The 17,589-nt window shown below is 41.3% G+C and overlaps 2 protein-coding genes across 5 annotated transcripts in view; one reads left to right on the forward strand and one right to left on the reverse strand.

Moving 5' to 3' along the window:
- PHC3 (polyhomeotic homolog 3) overlaps positions 1–12,831 on the forward strand; it is a 29,178-nt gene extending 16,347 nt beyond the window's left edge. For all 4 annotated transcript variants that reach the window (XM_036388606.2, XM_036388607.2, XM_036388608.2 and 1 more), the window contains 3 exons: positions 34–184; positions 269–500; positions 4,366–12,831. In XM_036388606.2, the coding sequence (XP_036244499.1) occupies positions 34–184; positions 269–500; positions 4,366–4,520 (538 nt within the window). In that variant the 3' untranslated portion in view covers positions 4,521–12,831. The remainder of the gene's footprint in view (positions 1–33; positions 185–268; positions 501–4,365) is intronic.
- Positions 12,832–13,412: 581 nt separating this feature from the next.
- GPR160 (G protein-coupled receptor 160) lies at positions 13,413–16,021 on the reverse strand. The gene is made up of 3 exons (XM_036389147.2): positions 15,961–16,021; positions 15,734–15,868; positions 13,413–14,743 (listed from the first exon to the last, which is right to left on the reverse strand). The coding sequence occupies exon 3, from the start codon at positions 14,687–14,689 to the stop codon at positions 13,673–13,675; it is 1,017 nt and encodes a 338-aa protein (XP_036245040.1). The 5' UTR covers positions 14,690–14,743; positions 15,734–15,868; positions 15,961–16,021; the 3' UTR covers positions 13,413–13,672.
- Positions 16,022–17,589: the final 1,568 nt, after the last annotated feature.

Genomic DNA, 17,589 nt, shown 5'->3' on the forward strand with positions numbered 1-17,589 from the left:
TAGTGCATTATTGAATATATCTTACTTCTTTAGGCACAGCCTTAGTTGCACTAAGAAATTTGGGCTGTTTCCATCAGACAAGACCAGTCGTTGGAATCGGAAGTCAGATAGCCAAAGTCTTGGGCGACGCGGGCGTCGGCCGAGCGGCCCTGAGGGGGCGTCACGAGATCATTTTCTTAGACAGGTCTGTGGAACATTTGCTTAAAACTATGGCACTGCTTTGGGAATTGCAAATAAAGCCTAATACTGGAGTTGCTACATTTTCCAGCTTCCAATTACTTATCCATCTGCAGAAGAAGATCTGGCTCCTCATGAAGACGCTGTTCCAACGGCCATGACCACGCGCCTGCGGAGGCAGAGTGAGAGGGAGAGGGAGCGGGAGCTTCGGGAGCTGAGGATGAGGAAGATGCCAGAGAGCATCGACCTCTTACCAGTGGTGCAGACTGACCCCTCAGTATGGACTGTCGATGAAGTTTGGGCCTTTATACATTCTCTGCCTGGTATGGAAGGGGCAATAACTTGTTCTGTTGGTTTTAACAGTGAAGTTCCTTGTTTTATAGCAGCACTGTGATGAGGAGGTGGTGTGGTAACAGGAGCAGTGTTAGCTGGTGATAGAGACTGGAATGTGATTTGTTTCCTCTTGCTTGTTCCTTCAGCACAAATCCCATGTTGATAGAACTAGTCCCACTTCTGCTGTTGCATCCCACCTGATGGAGATTAGAGCTGTTCCTTCCTTCAGTCTGACTTCTCTCAAGAGGTCAGTAGAGAGATCAGACACGCCTCCTCCCTGTTACACTGCTTTCTTCTCTTCCTTTCTCACTTCCTTCTTCTCTTTCTTCCTTCCTTGCTGCTTATTCAGTAGAAAAAGCAAGAGTAGTGTTCCTTCCCTTGATACAACTGAAAAGTTTGAAACACCTGTCATGATACAAGCCATTAAAAAAGAATAAGCAAGTTTCTGCTATAAAGTTAAAATTTGTTTTGCAGCTTTGCTCAGAGGTCTTCTACCTAGAAACTCAGCATACTGCTAGTCTCAGTTTGTTCTCAGAAAAAATAATATGGTTTTCCTTGTTCACAAACCTTTCCTCTAGATCAATATTCACCGTTACCTTTATGTCATCTTCAGGTTATTTGACATTTATAATTTCCTAACTCTCATAACCTTTAAAGCTTCACTCCCCACCTTTTCCCAAGGATGCCATTTTATGCAATCAGACACTGTAACCCCTACAGTTAACAAGGCAGATCTCCACAGTAGCAGTCATACCAGAATTTTTGTTGCTTACCCATTAAAACCTAGGCTATGTTTGTTTCTAGTTTTCTACTTTTTCTGGGATGCTATATCATTTTTTGTGAATCCATTAGACTATTAGCATGTAAGGAATATATATATCTTCACTGCTAAGTCATACACATGCATTATGACAGACAGTCTTTTGTAGTAGGTCAGGAAAAGAATTGTGTAAGAGATGTTTAAAATTGGCAAAAGTCATCCTTGAAGTATTTTTCTTCTGATAGTTTATTGCAATTCAGTAACACTGCTTCTGGGAGCCTGCAGTGATGGCTGTAGAAACAAGCAAAGCTCCTTAGGTTTGGGATGTGGTGATTCCTGTTTCTGTACTTGAGCTGTGTTACAGAGTGTAGCTCTGCCACTGCTGTTTTCAGTTACTGTTTTTATGGATTCAAGACTCTGGTTAATTCAATAACTAATCCTAGGCTCTCAATAAATGGTACTTCCTGTGCTTGAATAACTGAAGTGCCACATAAACACAATTCACTTGCAAGTATGAAACCAAAACTTTTATTCTTAAAATGTGGTTTCTGTTTTGAAACCATTACTTTTACAATATTTCACCAGCTGCTGGATCTGGTTTCATTTTTTGGATTCTATAGACAAGGTGATCTTTGATTTTAAACAAACTTATAGTTATTTGTATGTAATGGAAGTTTATTATAATTACTTATTCCTCTCCATATAAAGGCCTAGTTTCTCAAATACCTTTTTAAAAAAGAAGTTCAATAGATATTTAAAGTTATATTCAGAACCTGCCAGAATTTTTGTTGCTATGTTGCTGCATTTGGGTTTTTGGCTAATTTTGGGGTTTATTCTTTCCAGTATATTCTCAAGTCACTCTCTTGAAAAAATATTTTATGATATACTTCCACGATTGATTAATGCAGGAAATAATACAGATGATTTTCATTATGGCATTTTATATTATATGTCTACTTGGTGCAGTCTGTGCAGACCATCTGCCATGCTGCAGGAAATGGTGATTCGTCACTTTTCCATAAACATTAGGAACATCTGTTTTCATTTACAGCTTTCTGCACAGTCTGTAGCTGAAATGAACTTGTGTCCTTGTCAGGCTTTTCTGAGTTCCTCTGCAGCCTTTTGGAGAAGTCAATGTCCAGGACACTTTTTTGCCCTGTTGGCTGCTTCTTCTGGGGGAAGAGACAGAGCAACTTAAGCTGAGCAGAACTGTTCTCCTTTCTGTCTTCAGTTGCAAGATAAATGACCTTTCACCCGCTCTCCGCCCTTTTCTTTTGGCCAAGTTATTGCACAACAAGCAATTGCAAAAGTGCTTAAGAATATACCCAGATGGGCTTGGATGTGGGAACTGCAATACCTTCAACTTCCATGCTCTACTTTTCCAAAAATGACTTTGATAAAAAGTATTTAAGAAGTCGCACAGAAATTGCTTAAAGGAAAAAAGCTGGCAACAACAAACATCCAGTTTCCTATTTCAGTAGGACCAGTTTTGTTCCTAAATGTAAGAACTTCTCATGATCTCTCAGAGATCTGACAATCATGATATTCAGGTCTCAAATCAGACATGCCATGATACCTTTCCCAGAAATACTCAATACTTGACTTACAGATCGTTTATCTGTTGTCAGCACTTCAATAAGGAAACCTTTATGATGGTGTCAGAGCTGATTGTTGCATGAGGTCTGTTTAACAAATCATTAAGGAAAAAAATGTGCCTTGTTTGTGAAAAGCTAACTTTTTCCAACCTTGAATGTTACAACCTTCACACAGTAAGAATCCAAATGAATTCATTTTTGGATGTTGATACTTCCTTCCACATTTCCTTTTCATTTGCCTTGTGTACATTTGTAAATCCATCAGGAAATTAGGCTATCTGTTCTTTATGGAATTTAAATCTGAACACATAAGAGAATATTAAATGAGTTGCTGTCATCTAGGTAGAAAAGTTCTTCACAGTAATTTTATATCTCTATAATAGTGTGCTTTTTAAAGGAAAAATGTAGAAATGCCAAAAAATAAGCTTACTTGAGGAATAATTGACATCAGGAATGGAAGATGGAGCACAAATTCAAGTGTGTCTGAAAGGCTCTGAGACAGATGGACAGACTGCTGGGTTGAGAACACAAATGTATTAAAAAACCCCATTAAAAGCATGGCTGGGGGAATGAAGCTTCAAATAAACAACTGACAATGAGTGCTCTCATGGACGTTGTGAGAAGACATTTATCCATCTAACAGAGCTGCCATAGAGCCAGGCATAACTGGCTGATCCTGCTCAGCACATATCCAGAACATCTTTGGAGGAACCTTTATTTCCACAGTGTTCTTCAGTGGCAAGGGGCCCTCAGTTACCTGGGACAGTCCAACCCATGTAGAGTCTTTTTTTTAATGTTGTGATCTTCAGTAACCTGAAACTGGTATTTCATGATGAGAAAATGAGTTTAACTTGGGGAAAAAAGATCCAACTAGTTTCAAGTTGCACTTGTGAAGTCAGTTACTGCTGTGTGTAGAATATTCACTCTGATAACTAATGATAAATATCTTAATGAGATGGTTGTGCCAAATCCCATACATCAAAACTTTGTTTCCTTAGCTCAGTGGTGTAACACACAGATGGAATTAACTCCTTTTGGAAATTGTAGCTATTTGGATGTTCTCACTGTACAGAGCAGTATAATATAGTTATCATTTATAGCATTAGATAATAGTATCTTTTTATTGCTGGAAAGAACCCACTTGAATTATGTTCCTGATTGCTATTTCAGTGCTGTTTTCCCAATCTCTTCCAATGATGAGAGGTTGTTCCTCTTAATGAAATGAAAATTCTGTCTTTGCTGGGTCTTGAAATTCCCAATGAGTAGTTCTCCAGTAAATACAGTGTAATTAGAGGCTGTAGTAAAAATTATTTTCATATTATTTCAGAATTCCCATCATGATACTGAACTCTTGCATGTAATTTAAGTTCAACAAGCTTAAGGGATGAGCACTGGAAAATGTGTTGCTGAAAGGCTCTGGTGTGGACAAAATCTGCTGTGGACATTGGATCTAAGAATGGACATTTCTAAACCAGTAATCATATTTTTTATTGCCTTTAGGTTGTCAAGATATTGCAGATGAATTTAGAGCACAAGAAATTGATGGACAAGCTCTCCTTTTGTTGAAGGAGGATCACCTTATGAGTGCAATGAATATTAAGCTTGGACCTGCATTGAAAATCTGTGCACGTATCAATTCCTTGAAAGAATCCTAGGAGGTGAACATGAAGGTTTAACCAACAGTTTCTCACTGACAGAACCAACAGTAATATGCCAACATCTTCACTGTGGCATGAGTGTTACTGTGATGTTTTGTTAAGTAGGTGGGACTCTCCCCACATAAAGACTTTAAAATGTTCCTTTGATTATACCAGGAGTCCTCTGTAGTTTTCAACAACTAATAAGTTTGTAGTAAAGCCTGAGTAATGCTTTGAGTTAAAATTTTTCATGGAAAAACATGAAGTGAAATATGCTGTGGTAGGTTAGATATTCCCCAACATGTACTTCATTTTATGAGTTATGATTAGCACCCCAGTCCCCACCCCCATCTAGACACCATTTAAATCGTGTTGCTGTATTCTGAAAGATTTTGCCACATACAGCAGTGTTTGGACTGAACTAACAGAAGTGTCCACAGGCCCTGTGGAAGCACTAGTACCAGTAAAATGCTATGCATTTAGTTGTGCTCTCTGAGTTTGTTTTAGTCTTGAGCAAATTGTTTGTAAGGGGTAGGTTGGCAGCTGGTTTTCCTCATGTAGGCTTACCCTCATCTCTGCCACTATAGTATTTTCTTGAAGTCTGTAAAATACTATAAACCATGTAGATGTCTCATCAAAATCCTCATGATCAGGCTACTGACACTCCTGCCAGAGGTAACTGAAGCACATGTTACTTTACTCTTTGAATGCTGCTATGCACTAAGGGGGCATTAAGTGTTAGATTTGTAGTTTCACATGCTGCTAGTTAAGCTAGACCAGCAGTTCTCAAATGGGGGTTCAGAGTGGACCCTGAGGAAGAGTGTGAGCTCTTGGGGTTCAGGTTCCCAAATGCCTGGGTGTGAGGGGCTGAAAACTGCAGCCAGGACCAGCTCATGTTGAGACAAGTTGCTTTAGAGACTGGGGGTAGAGAAGGGACAGCATAACTCAGATGTTCTTTTCCTTGATACCTCTTCTAACATCTTTTTCTGTAGTGCATTCCCATTGCCTCACTGGAAGCTTCCAAGCACCTTTTCCTTGTCAGTGGCCAGTGTGAGCTGTGCTTGCAGTACTCTGAGGAAGGAGCAGTGAGGCCCCCTCAGAGCTTCTGCAGGAGCAGCTGCTGCTGCCATGAGGGAGCCTGGAGCTGCAGGTCAGCAGGAGGAATGCCAAATGTTGGCAGCTCTGGGATAATGTCCTGGTTTAGGGCAAATTTGGGAGGACCAGGACAGAGAAATATCCAGGGGCCCTGCTTTGTCCCTCTGGCAGGAGATTTTGCCTTGGATGCTGCAGACCCAAGGGGTGGGATTTTAGTGTCTCCCCCCATCTTCCCTCTCTCACACTCTGTGGAACAAATACATTTCTCCAGTTACTGATGCTCTTGGAAGCTGCCTGGGCTCTGAGGCAGCAGCACCTTCTTGGCCTTTGCTTCCCCACCACCTGTGCACAGATGTTCATGGATGTATTTTGTCCTTCTGTTCCCTCCCTTTTGCAGCTCCACTCCCCTTATGTACAGACCTGGATCCTTAAGCTCTTGTTTAGGGAAAGAAGGGTACGTGTGCTGATAGTCATTGTGTATATTTGAATTAAATATGTGTATGTGTCTGCAAATAATGTATTTTTTTGTATTTTATGCAAATTAATGCATAATATATGATTGTGTAGGGAGGTATTCAGGGGGCTGTACAGTATTCCTGAAGTAAAGAGGAAATGACCTAAAGTTTGAGAACTGCTGCCCTAGATCAAAAGGAGTCAATGCACATACACTGGCTAAAAGGCAGGTTTGTGACAGACAGATTAATATGTATATTATTTAACTGATGACCTTAAAGAGTAGATTTGAATTACAGAAAAATCTGTGCTTCATTTTCCTTTAATTAGACTATTGCTTTGTTTCCACTAACAGATTTTCTACCATTACCTTCTGGAGATCAACCTTAGAATCATTGTTCTTAATTACAGCTGTTTGAGCTTGCTAATAGCAGATGTTATTAATGTTTTTATTAACCACTGAAGCTGCAAGTTAGGACAACACATTGCAGTTGCACGCTGGTATGTGGTGAGAACCCCTACCCAAATGGCACCAAAGCTTTAGAGGATGAATTGATGCCTGGGTTTATTTTGGAGGGAAGTTGCTAAGCACTTTCTAATTTGGTTTTGGTTTTTTTTCTTTTTCTATTTTCGGTTACTGTTGTAAAATAAACTTCTTAGTTGAAGTTCCAATGTTTGCTAATGTTCATTTGAAAGACACTCAAATGATGGAGACAGTGAGTTCCCATTTGTAGCATTTCTGTAAGATACACAGTGTAGCATATCTGTAACATATGTTCTAAAGGATATGTTCTGTTTTGATGAGCTAACTGAAGACTAAAGATATCTTAGATATTTATCCTTTGGCTTTTGTCTTAAAGTTTTATTATTTTTATACAGAAATCTCACTGGCTAATTTTTAATCTGTCTTCTGATTGTACTGTTCTTAGGCAATGTAAAAAGTAGGGATACATAAATGTGGTTTGATAATGGCTTAAGGTGTACTAGAAAATGTGGACTTAGGGGTCTTGTTCAGACCTGTAGTTAATCAGTGTTACATGCATGAGAATTTCATGGCTGCTTCCATTTTGCTTTATTAGACAGTTTTCAGGAGAGCTTCTCCAGCTAGTGTTTGTGTCCAGCTCAGCCAGAATCACTGCCAGGTGCCAGGAGCCCAGAGCAGACCCCAGTAAGGCACATCTGGTCCTGTTCATCTGGTATGTAACATTCCCTGTGGGTTTGGGAGAGCCACAAATAATGAGTTATGCTTTAAATATTCATAAGTGCAACAGCTTAGAATGTGGGCCTTATGCATATTGAAAGTTTTGTTTTTTATTCTTCAGCGACTTTGGCAATTAACTGGAACTTAAAAGTGGACATAGCTATACCATCCTCTACTGATAGAAGTGCACTTGTGCAGGAGTGTTTGCCAGTGTAGCTGTGTCAATAAAATAATTTTTTTTTTAAAAATCACACTTGTATGTGAAAGTAGGCTGAAAAATTTCCAAGTGCAGCTGAAGTCTACTTGGGAAGCTTATGAATTTTCTCCAGAAAGCAATATAATACTTAGAGTAACAGTCCTCCAGAACCATTTTATGTACTGGCCACTTGCTGTTCAGATAGGTGAGGTTTTCCCAGGCTTATACTGCTATTTCCCATGGCTTTCCTACATGTTAGTACCCTGTACCCTCTTGCAAAATAAGAAGTTTTAAAGATTTGAAGTGTATTTTAACACTTGTTCCCCAGGATATGTCTACAAGAAATCTTTTTTATTCTCTTTATTTCCTGGGATTTTGCTCTCTGTATTCAGACTTCTGGTGTTGCAGGCTACCCCTCACAGTGATGTTTGCAGTATTTCAGCTTCTGTAGGAATAGGTCAGAAGGGAGATACATTCCATGGCTTTTTCCCTTCCATTTTCTCCATCTCTCTCCATCCTACCCTACTCCTTAATGCAAATTGCAGCACTAGCTCAGGGCAAGGCCCTTTTGCAGAGCACTGGGCTGAAGGTGTCTGTCAAGAGTTCATCCAATAGAATAGAACTGTGACGCTTGTCTCAGCTTCAGGGTTTGTTTAGAGTTTGAAAGAATGGCACATGAATGATCAGAAGGGGTGTGCAGCCTCCCCTGATCCATCTGGCTTGTACCAGCATCCCTGCTTTGCAGCAGGAGTGGGGCACTCCCCTGAGGAAGCTTGGCTGCCTCCACTGACTTAAAGTGCCAGTTGTTCTGGCTCCCCAGAGAGTGTCTGAAGGGGTTTTAAACAAGCTGCATTGTAAATCTATTCTTTACCCATTAACCCATCATATTTTTTTCCAGAAATGAAGTTCTTGATGGAGGGTAAACCTTTGCTAGATTTTTGTCAATGAGACATTTCAAATACAAGATTTGAGTCCTGCAAGCATCTATTTCCTCATTTTTTTCCTGTGAAAGCAGGTATTTACCCCTTGACTTCCACCTGTGCTTTGTCCAAAAAGGAATCGAGCCTTTTGGATAGAACTGATTGAATTCCTTTGTAACTGCAGATGTGGCAGGAAGAGGAAAGGATTAAAGGGTAAAACCACCTGTTTAGGCAGATCTGTGATAGCTTCTCCAATATTTCTGTATCTTGAAGAGGAAGGAAATATTCAGGTACAAAACCACTGAAGTGTAATTTGAATGGAAGTTCATTGTGAGACTGGGCTGGGTGTGGTGTGTCACTGCCTGGCATGGCAGCTACAGCTAATGCCAGTTTCAGATGGATATTGTCATTCTAATATCACAATATCCATGCAGAAACTTCCACCTCAAGAGCTCAACAGATTTCTTACACAGTGACAAATCCACAGCTCTGAGTGATCAAAGAATTCAGTGACAGCTGTGTTGAGTCCTGGTTTTGCAAATAATTAGACATCCCCATAATTTAGAACATGAGTAGTTCTGATTGTACTGAGACTGCTCATATTAAAACTCAGCATGTATAAAAGCTTGCAGTGTTATTTTCTCACCAGTATTGTATAGAAATGTCCTGTTAGCATATACTTAGAAATAGATTTGTCATCATTAACCAGGTATTTCTCATTGATTGTTCTAGTCTGCCAGATAATGACTGTGCAAAACAATCAGTCTAGGGTAGTTTTTTAATATGTACCTGAATTAGTTTATTAGAGATGAAGAGAAGCTAATATTTTAGTATTTTGTTTTAAATACCCTGTTCCTATTCAATGCTGAGTTGAACAGGTATGAGCAGAGCTATCAATGAATAATTTCACTGTAAAGTGTTAATTGTTCATAGTGAATTAATTTTCAAGTCACTCTTGCATAGTGAGCTGTAGTTTCAGACAGGAAATGCTGTAAGGAGAAAGAAATTTCAAATTCATTTAATGCTTAGTTCATTTAAGATGAGCCTAAATTAAATTAATTTTAAAAGAATTTGCCTTTAGTCATGAGAGGTTATTTAGACCTGAAAGGTTCTATGTAGTTACGTACCTGGATGGCTTTGCAAATGGTGACATTTGAAAAAGAGACAGTAGTGATGCTCCAGTGCCAGCTGTGTGGGTTTTTCAGGAAGCTGTGCCTGGTCTGAGCTGATGGAGTCAGGGCCTGGGCCACAGACTGAGCACCAAGGCAGTGAGCACACAGTTCCCTAACCCATGAGAATCAGCCTGGTTTGTTTTCACCATCTTCATCTCCTGGGAAATCTGACATTTCCTTCCCCACTTCTGAAAGTGGCATTTTGCTCCCTTGGGTGTCAGCTCTGGGGGCTGGGGAGTTTTGATCCTGCCTTATCCCTGGCTCTCAAGGTCAGCACTTCCACGTGTGCTCCAGGCCCCACCCTAAGCTGCTGTGCATGTTTGTGTAACTCCTGCATTAAAACACACACCTGCTCATTCACTTGAAGGTTGCATAGTATTTTCTAATCTCTTACAGCAAAGTGGAATCAAAAAAGCAAAGTTCAGAGATATGAATATGCTGGTAATTGCAGGTATATGGAGTAAGCTCACAGTCCAGCTTTTGTAGCCATGGATTTAACTTTTCTGAAGCACAGTTCTGGGAGCCAGTGTAATGAACAGATTTCAAGTTAAAGTTTTTTACATTTCCAGCAAGTATTCCTGTTAAATTATCCAGATAACTCTGTAGAGTAAGGAGCTAGAAAAACAAGATTTTAAAGGATTTTTTTTTCCGTCTAGAAGTAATTGTAACTTGAGCACAGTTGTGCATTTGTAGAATTGTGATCATAAACACTGTTTAAGTGCAATGCATAACACTGAAGGAGCATTTAATTGTGTTTATGAAGCACTGCTTGGGTACGTGGGGTTGTTGACAGGCTTGTGGTGTTGTTGCTGGGTAATAATCAGGGTATCTGTGCTGATTATGGGATTAGGCTTGAAGCACAAATGTCTTTGATTCATGAGGTGGATCTGCTTTGTGAGTGAAGCAGCTGGAGCCTGTGGTGTCCTCCACCACCCAGCCAGCACGCTTCCATCCTCTGGGAGCTTTTTGCAAATTCAATTTTGGAAAGAACAATGAGGGATTCTGCACACCCAACTTCCTTTCCAAGTGGTCTTTGTGTTATAGAATGAACAAGCCAGTACTGATGTGTGTAAAGATGAAGGGTTTTAGCATTGAGTGCCAAATACTCTGTTCAGAGTTGAAAACACATAGAATATCTCATTAAAATCAATGTTGACTTGTAAGAGATTCTTTAAATGATAAAAGTACAGAAGTCTCCCATAAAAGTTTAACACTTTAGCTGCTGTTAGCATTAGTATCAATACTGTAAGGTATTTGAATGGTGTAATGCCATTAGTTGCTGGCACAGCACAAGAAGTGATGTACAGAGGAGATGTAGCAGTGGTTATCTGTAGTTCTTTTATTTCAGGTATTTCCAGCTTCCTGGCACAGCTTCTGTCCTCTCTGGCAGTGAAACTGTCACAGTGTTCTAGAGAGGGATGGTTCAGGCACCAGTGTTGGGACTGTCCAGAAGCACCAGATTAAAAAAATGCAGAGGAAGAGACACAATTGCTAGGAAGGCAGTAGGATGGAGGTCACTGCACAGCTGGTGTCTCCCTCCATGAATGCCAAGGATAAAAGTGGGCAAAGAGAGTTACCATTAATATATTTTCAGTCATTTTGGCAGGCTCAGGCACCACAGCTGGATGTTGCTGGAGACCTGCAGTGCCACTGTTGCCCCCTTGATGGAGGTGATAGCCTAAAAGTTGATGCTTTTTGGCACTTTTCCACAAAAAGTAAGAATAAATTTGACAAGTGATACAGTGATGTAACATCAATCCATTAATATTTGCTTTGGCTCCATGTTGTGGGTTCCCTGTAAAAAATGTTAAAAACTTCAAGTGGCTTTAGGAGCACTGCAGCAGCTACAGGAATTCTGGCACGTTAGGGCAGATGGGGTTGTGTAAACTTTAATTAGGCCTTGGGAAGCTGAACCACACTGATAAATAAAACATGTCAGCAGCCTCACCCAACTGGTTGCAGTTCCAGCTCTTTGCATGTTAGAGATTCAGAAGGGTGAGACTTATCATGCAAAACACACCTGAAATGAACTTGAAAATAGCTTTTCCTTCATCTGCTGTTGAATGAACTTTAAAAGAGGAATTTCCCCCTGCCTGCCGAGTCAGTAGGAATTAGTTATTTCATGATTCTGAAATGCCTGGTGCATTCCTATAGTTGATGTATTTGCTGATTTTTAAATGGAATTAGGTTTTGTAAATATTTTTTCAGCCCCATTTCAGTGGGTGTCCAGTTTCTATAAAACCTGAAGAAATGCTGTGTCAAACCCCTGTGTTTAGCCATGGTTTATCCTATAGCATCTCCAGCACTAACTAACAGCAATTACAGTTTGAGGGAGCAGGAAGAGACTGCTTAGGGCTGTTTTCCAGTTAACATTGCATGTGTTTTCCTACTTTTAACATGGAAATAGAATTTCCTCCAAGTACATTTTCCAGCATAAAAAATGAAATAATTTGTGGTGCCAAACACTTCAAACTATATTGCTAAGCATTGCCTCCTCTTATTGCACTAGTTTTAAAATTCAGTTTTCGATCATTTACTGTGCTTTTGATGGCCTTTTAACCAGGATTTCCCCCAAAACCATTTTCTACTGCTGAAAAATGCTTGTCCCCTTTTGATCACAGAAACCTCAAAGAAATTTACCACAGATTGTGGGTGAAAGAAGCACTATGTGGGGTGAAGTAATAAATCAAAATAATCAGATTTGGTATGTTTCAGAAATCAAAGATTAATTTATGATCGAGATGTTATTGTGTATTCTTATGGAGTGAAATACTGGAATATTCTTTTATAAGAAAATTTAACCCATGTAGTATTAAATTCTGCAATTAAATCTATCTCTGTAATTGATATATAATAAAATAAATTATTACCCAAAATTTAAATTTTACAGTTGAAGAGCACACAATGAGCTATGTAAAACTATGATCTTCACTTTGTGAATCATTTTTTAAGAAGCACTTTCCTATTACCAACTAGCATGTGAATGAATTTTAGATTCTCTCATTTATGATCTGTAAAAGTGACATTTCTTCAATCTGTCTGTTAATGGGTGAATCCATCCTACAAATGCTGAAACAAAGCACCTTATACTATGCTGCTTAAACTTGCTTGTAATTGCACCTTTTGTTATCTGCAGAGTTTTCTTAATGAGTATTCTTGTGTGAAATCATTGTTCCCTGTGGGTCTGGGGGACAGTTAACCAACCTACAGCATCATTTACTTAGTTTCTCTTTCAATACAACATTGTATTGTGAGTTTAGTGCTTCAGAAATAAATGCTAATTTCATTTGTCTGCTTTGGTTGTGTATCATTTATTTATCTTATACAAAATCAAATCAAGTCCGTTGTAAAACTCTAAGAATTTGAAAATTGAGAGTATTTTTGCTAGAAGCCTGACTAATTCTTTCCTTGCTGAAGTAGTCCCACTTCATATTTAACTATTTTAAAGTAATTTTGGCATCAAAATAAGCTATTTTTTAATTTGAAACATTCTTGAACCTTGGGCATGCATTTATGTCTAGCAGCTAACCTTGATGCTTGTTGCTTCAATTATTTAATATGTTCATGTATCTTAGAGGAGCAGCAGCAAAGAAACAATGAAACAGCACCTCTTCTGAGGTTGTGGAAGGTGCACATCTTGCACTGGTTTTGTACAATTTTATAAAAATTTCTATTCCTGTAGGAGTCGTAACTTTAACTAAAACAAGTTATTTCTTGTTAAACAGACAGCAAATCTTACCTTCCATCCAGCTGACAAAAATCCACATTTTAACCACAAAACACACTTCTAAAAGTCATTTGAACCTTAGGTCAGCATCTGTATCTAACTCCAGCCTTCAAGCCGTTACTGCATTTTGTACTGTAAAACCTGAGATAATTCCATTTAAAGGAAGTGTAGAATTCTAGTCAGAAAAATGACTGAAAACTTGTCCCTATATAAGCAGTGTTTTTTTAAACATGTAATTTGAAGTTGAATTCCCTGGCCTGGCAGTGCTTGCAGTACAATATTCACTGGAGTATTGCTGGACACTGGACTTGTTTCTATGGAGTGAAGTTCTGCAGATGTTTCCTTGTGTTGTCTGCAAGGACCTGGCCACCCAACATCAGAGTTCTGCTTCTTTGCAGCCCTTTCATCAACAGATGACAATTACTGTGCCTGGCTTATCAGCTGGCTTTGTGCTTTCATTGTTGAACGGCATAAAGCAGAATTTCCAGCTGACAAAGGGGTCTGTGCACCACCCCTCCTCTGTCAGCTCCACATCGTGGCACCGGCACCAGTAGGCTGCTGCCAGGAGGAAGCTGTTGATGAAGCACAGCCAGGGCACGTTCATCTCCACATAGGCTGGGATCTGCACACCCAGGAGCAGAACCACCACCTGCAGAACAACAAGCGGTGCCCAAGTGCCAAGGAAGCACAGGAGGAGCCTGCTCAGGAGCTGCCACTTACAGCAAGTGCTGGTGTTGGGCTCGTAGGGGAACATCAGCACAGGCTGGCTGGAAAAGGAGAGGAGCCTGGCAGACAGCAGCATGGTTGTCACCTCCTTCCAGCAAGCCAGGAGAGCCGTGCCCAGCAGCAGCACCATGACCCACGACACCAAGGAGCTCTGCCAGCTGCCAGAGACAGGGCACTGGGAAGGGGAAACACTGTTCTGCATCTGCAGCTCTTCAGAGACAGCAGGAACTCGGACAGTGCAAAAAAACCCAGAAATCCATATAACCACCACGGCAAATCCATAAAGTAACTTCCGAGCTCTTGTAGGGAGCTGGGATGTGTGGGAGACAGTGCTGTAATAATCCAGAGCAGCCAGCAGGTACACTGGGAAAGGCACAAGGCCGTAGGTCAGAGAGCAGATCTGGGTGAAGAGGCAGATGTGGTACTCGGTGAATCGCACGCCCCAGAGCGCAAAGTCCTCAAAACAGAAAATGAAACACAGGCTCAGCAGCAGTGTGAAATCAAGAAGTGCCACTGAAACGCAGAAGTATCCCATAAAACTGACTTTCACAGCTCTTGGCTTAATTTGCAACATGAAGAAATCAAGGAAGACTTTTCCAAGCATAATCAGGACCAGTATGTAGCTGATTTCAAGACGTTGGCTGGTGTGGGTGCAGTGGTACTGACCAGAGCCATTTTCACAGGGCCTGGCAGCCATCCTCCAGTGGTGAAAACAGCAAAAATAAATATCACAGGGCACAGTGATTCATCTCTGAAAAGAAAAAAAAACATTTGTAGAAATTTATTTCTGTGTAGCTCTACCAATTAGTTCCATCATAGCAACTACCCAATTTGTCTGAATTTTTCAGGCTCCTGAATGAAGAGTAAAGAGCATCACTAACTCATCATTAAATTATCAACAACTGCCTAAATTTTGTTTTCTTTGAATTACATTATTGAGAGCTAAAAGGTCAACATAATTTACTTTCTAGCTAATGACCCAAGGAAAGGTTTAGGAAAAAAGGTTGACGATGTTCCTTTCCTTTCGAAGGCATGGAGAGGTCTTTCTGTCCAGCTGGCCAGAGGGATGGGGGTTTCAGAGCTCCTGCAGATTCTGAAAAAATTACAGGACAGAAATCGCACAAGACACTGCAGGAGATGCTGCAGCACAGCCACACAGTTCATTATGCTCATAGAATCTGTAGGAAATCAAGACCGCAGAAATATCTTGAAAGCAGAAAAAGCATCGAGAATCACCTCCTTTTTTGGTGGAAAAATCCTGGAACTCCGAGGCAATCCAAAGCACAAGGGCTTCATCAGTGAATTGGGCTTTTTTGTTCATCTCTAAGTACTACAATGACAGAGACCTCAGAGCAGCTGGTTTTCCCTTCAGACCTCCACAAGTTTCTTTATGATAACTCTTTTCCAAATATTAATTCCTAAGGAAAACGAGCACTGGGTGGTTCTGTGTATGTCAGCAAGACAGCATGGACAGTTTCATCTGATTTCTCTCTCTTTCCTTAAAGAATCAGGATGGTGTCTGTGCTCCCAGTGAGAGCAAAGAAGAGTTGAGGAGCCAAGGCAGCTGTAAAAGGGAACTGACTCTTGGGCTCTGTGTTAACAGCAAATTGTTTCCGTTTAAGCAGACACCTTGTGTTAGTGCACGTTTGAGTTCGTGTGTCCTGAGAGCAGAGTTAGAGCAGCTACAGGTCCTTGGCAGCACAACCTGAGAAGCATCCATGGAGTTTGTTTACGAGCCTACCTGGGCTGGGCGCTTCACTCTTCATTTGCACAATGCATCCTCTGAAACCTGATCTGTCTTTACAGTACGGCTTAATTCCGGTGTTTTGTCTTCATGTGCTGGATGCTGCACTCGGGCACGCAGAGAGGAGGGAGCCTGCACGCAAACAGGGTCCCATTCAGTAGGAATAATTACTACTACTACTACTAATAATAATAACAATAATAATAATAGTAAGGCGGAATCACCTGTCCTGGGCCGTGCGGGCGCAGCCCCCATCCTGCGCATGGACGACCCCGCGGCTGCCGGTCCCTCCCGCTCCTCGTCCCGGCCGCTCCCGGCGCGGCTCCCGGCGGGTTCCTGCTCCTCTCCGGAGCCGGAGGGAGGGAGGCGGCCCGGGGGGCTCCGAGGGGACGCCCGGGCTGTCCCCGCCCGGGCCCGGCACCCACCTGCGGCCGCCGCTCCGCGCTCCCGCCCGGCGGGGCCGCCACCTCCCAGCGCGGGGACCGGGCGGGACCGGGCGGGACCGGGCGGGCGGGGAGCGGCGGTGCGGGCTCGTGTGGAGGGAAACAGGGCGTAACACTGGTAACACGGCATATGTATAACGCATATAGCACACGTAACAGTGGGCTGTATACAATTAGGACTGTTGCACAAACTGGAGTATAATAAGAAAATGTTTACACCTTAAACGGAGGTATTGCAACTTCTGAGCACACAGTCCACCCACAAGTATCTGAATACTGATGCTTTCATAGTTGTTTTCTTCTTAGAGAAAAAAACAGACCATATATAATATGTAACAGCTATTAAGAAAATATATAATACAATAACATATAACACATAACACATAACGTTTAGCACCCATAAGTAACACATATAACACACATAGCACATGTAACACTTAACATTTAGCACACATAAATAACACATATAACACACAGAGCACGTATGGCACACAGTACATATAACACAAAATAACTGCCCTGGGGAGCAGGTTCTGTGTGTTGTGTTTGATCCCCTAGCAATGGGAGCTGAAGCAGCCTCGTGGTGCCCCAGTGCTGAGAGCAGCACGGTGGGATGCCCAGATCCTTATAAAAGTGGCAGATAAATATTTGGGTCCTAAATGCACGATGTGTGTGGGGAGAAAAGGTGATGGAGGGGCATGATGGCGATTCAGCAGGAGCCCTTGGGTCCCCCAGCATGGCAGGGAACACAGGATGCTCCCTCTGGGAAGCCCTGTGCCCACACAGTGGGTGTTGTTTGATGTAGCTGTGTGTACAAAAGAATCAAGTGGCTGGCAGGATTTCCGAAAGCAACTAACTCTGTAGACTGAAATTCAGATGTAAGCTGTGATTTTTTTTCCCCCCTATGTTTTTTTCTTGTCCTTCTCCTCTCCCCTTCCATGGTTCATCTTCAGGTTTAAAGAACTTGAGAGGGAAAAAAGTTCTGCAGTTTGTTAGGTTTGGGGTTTTTTATGGAAAAACAAGATGATCAGTACTCTGTAAAACCTGACATCTTAAAGTAATCTTCAGCAGCATTCATGCTGACCATAGTTGTTTATCCACACAGTGTTTATTAGGACTGTTGCACAAATTGGAGTATAATAAGAAAATGTTTACACCTGACAGAGGTATTGCAACTTCTGAGCACCCAGTCTACCCACAAGTATCTGAACACTGATGCTTTCATAGTTGTTTTCTTCTTAGCTCTAACCCAGGGCAAAGCAATGAAAGTGATTTTCCCAGTGGGAGCAAATGAACTGTTTGGATGTCTGGGTGTGTTTCTGTTCATGTCTCTTTCTGACTGCAGAATCTGCTGCACAGGCCTGTGTGAGGAGATGCCTGGATGTTGGGAAGGGGGAACCAGGAGGGACA

Source organism: Molothrus ater, chromosome 10 (assembly GCF_012460135.2).
Source record: "Molothrus ater isolate BHLD 08-10-18 breed brown headed cowbird chromosome 10, BPBGC_Mater_1.1, whole genome shotgun sequence".
Lineage (NCBI taxonomy): Eukaryota > Metazoa > Chordata > Aves > Passeriformes > Icteridae > Molothrus > Molothrus ater.

Excerpts from the sequence above, each read along its gene's own strand:
- GPR160 (XM_036389147.2), bottom strand. The coding sequence starts at position 14,689 with ATGGCTGCCAGGCCCTGTGAAAATGGCTCTGGTCAGTACCACTGCACC.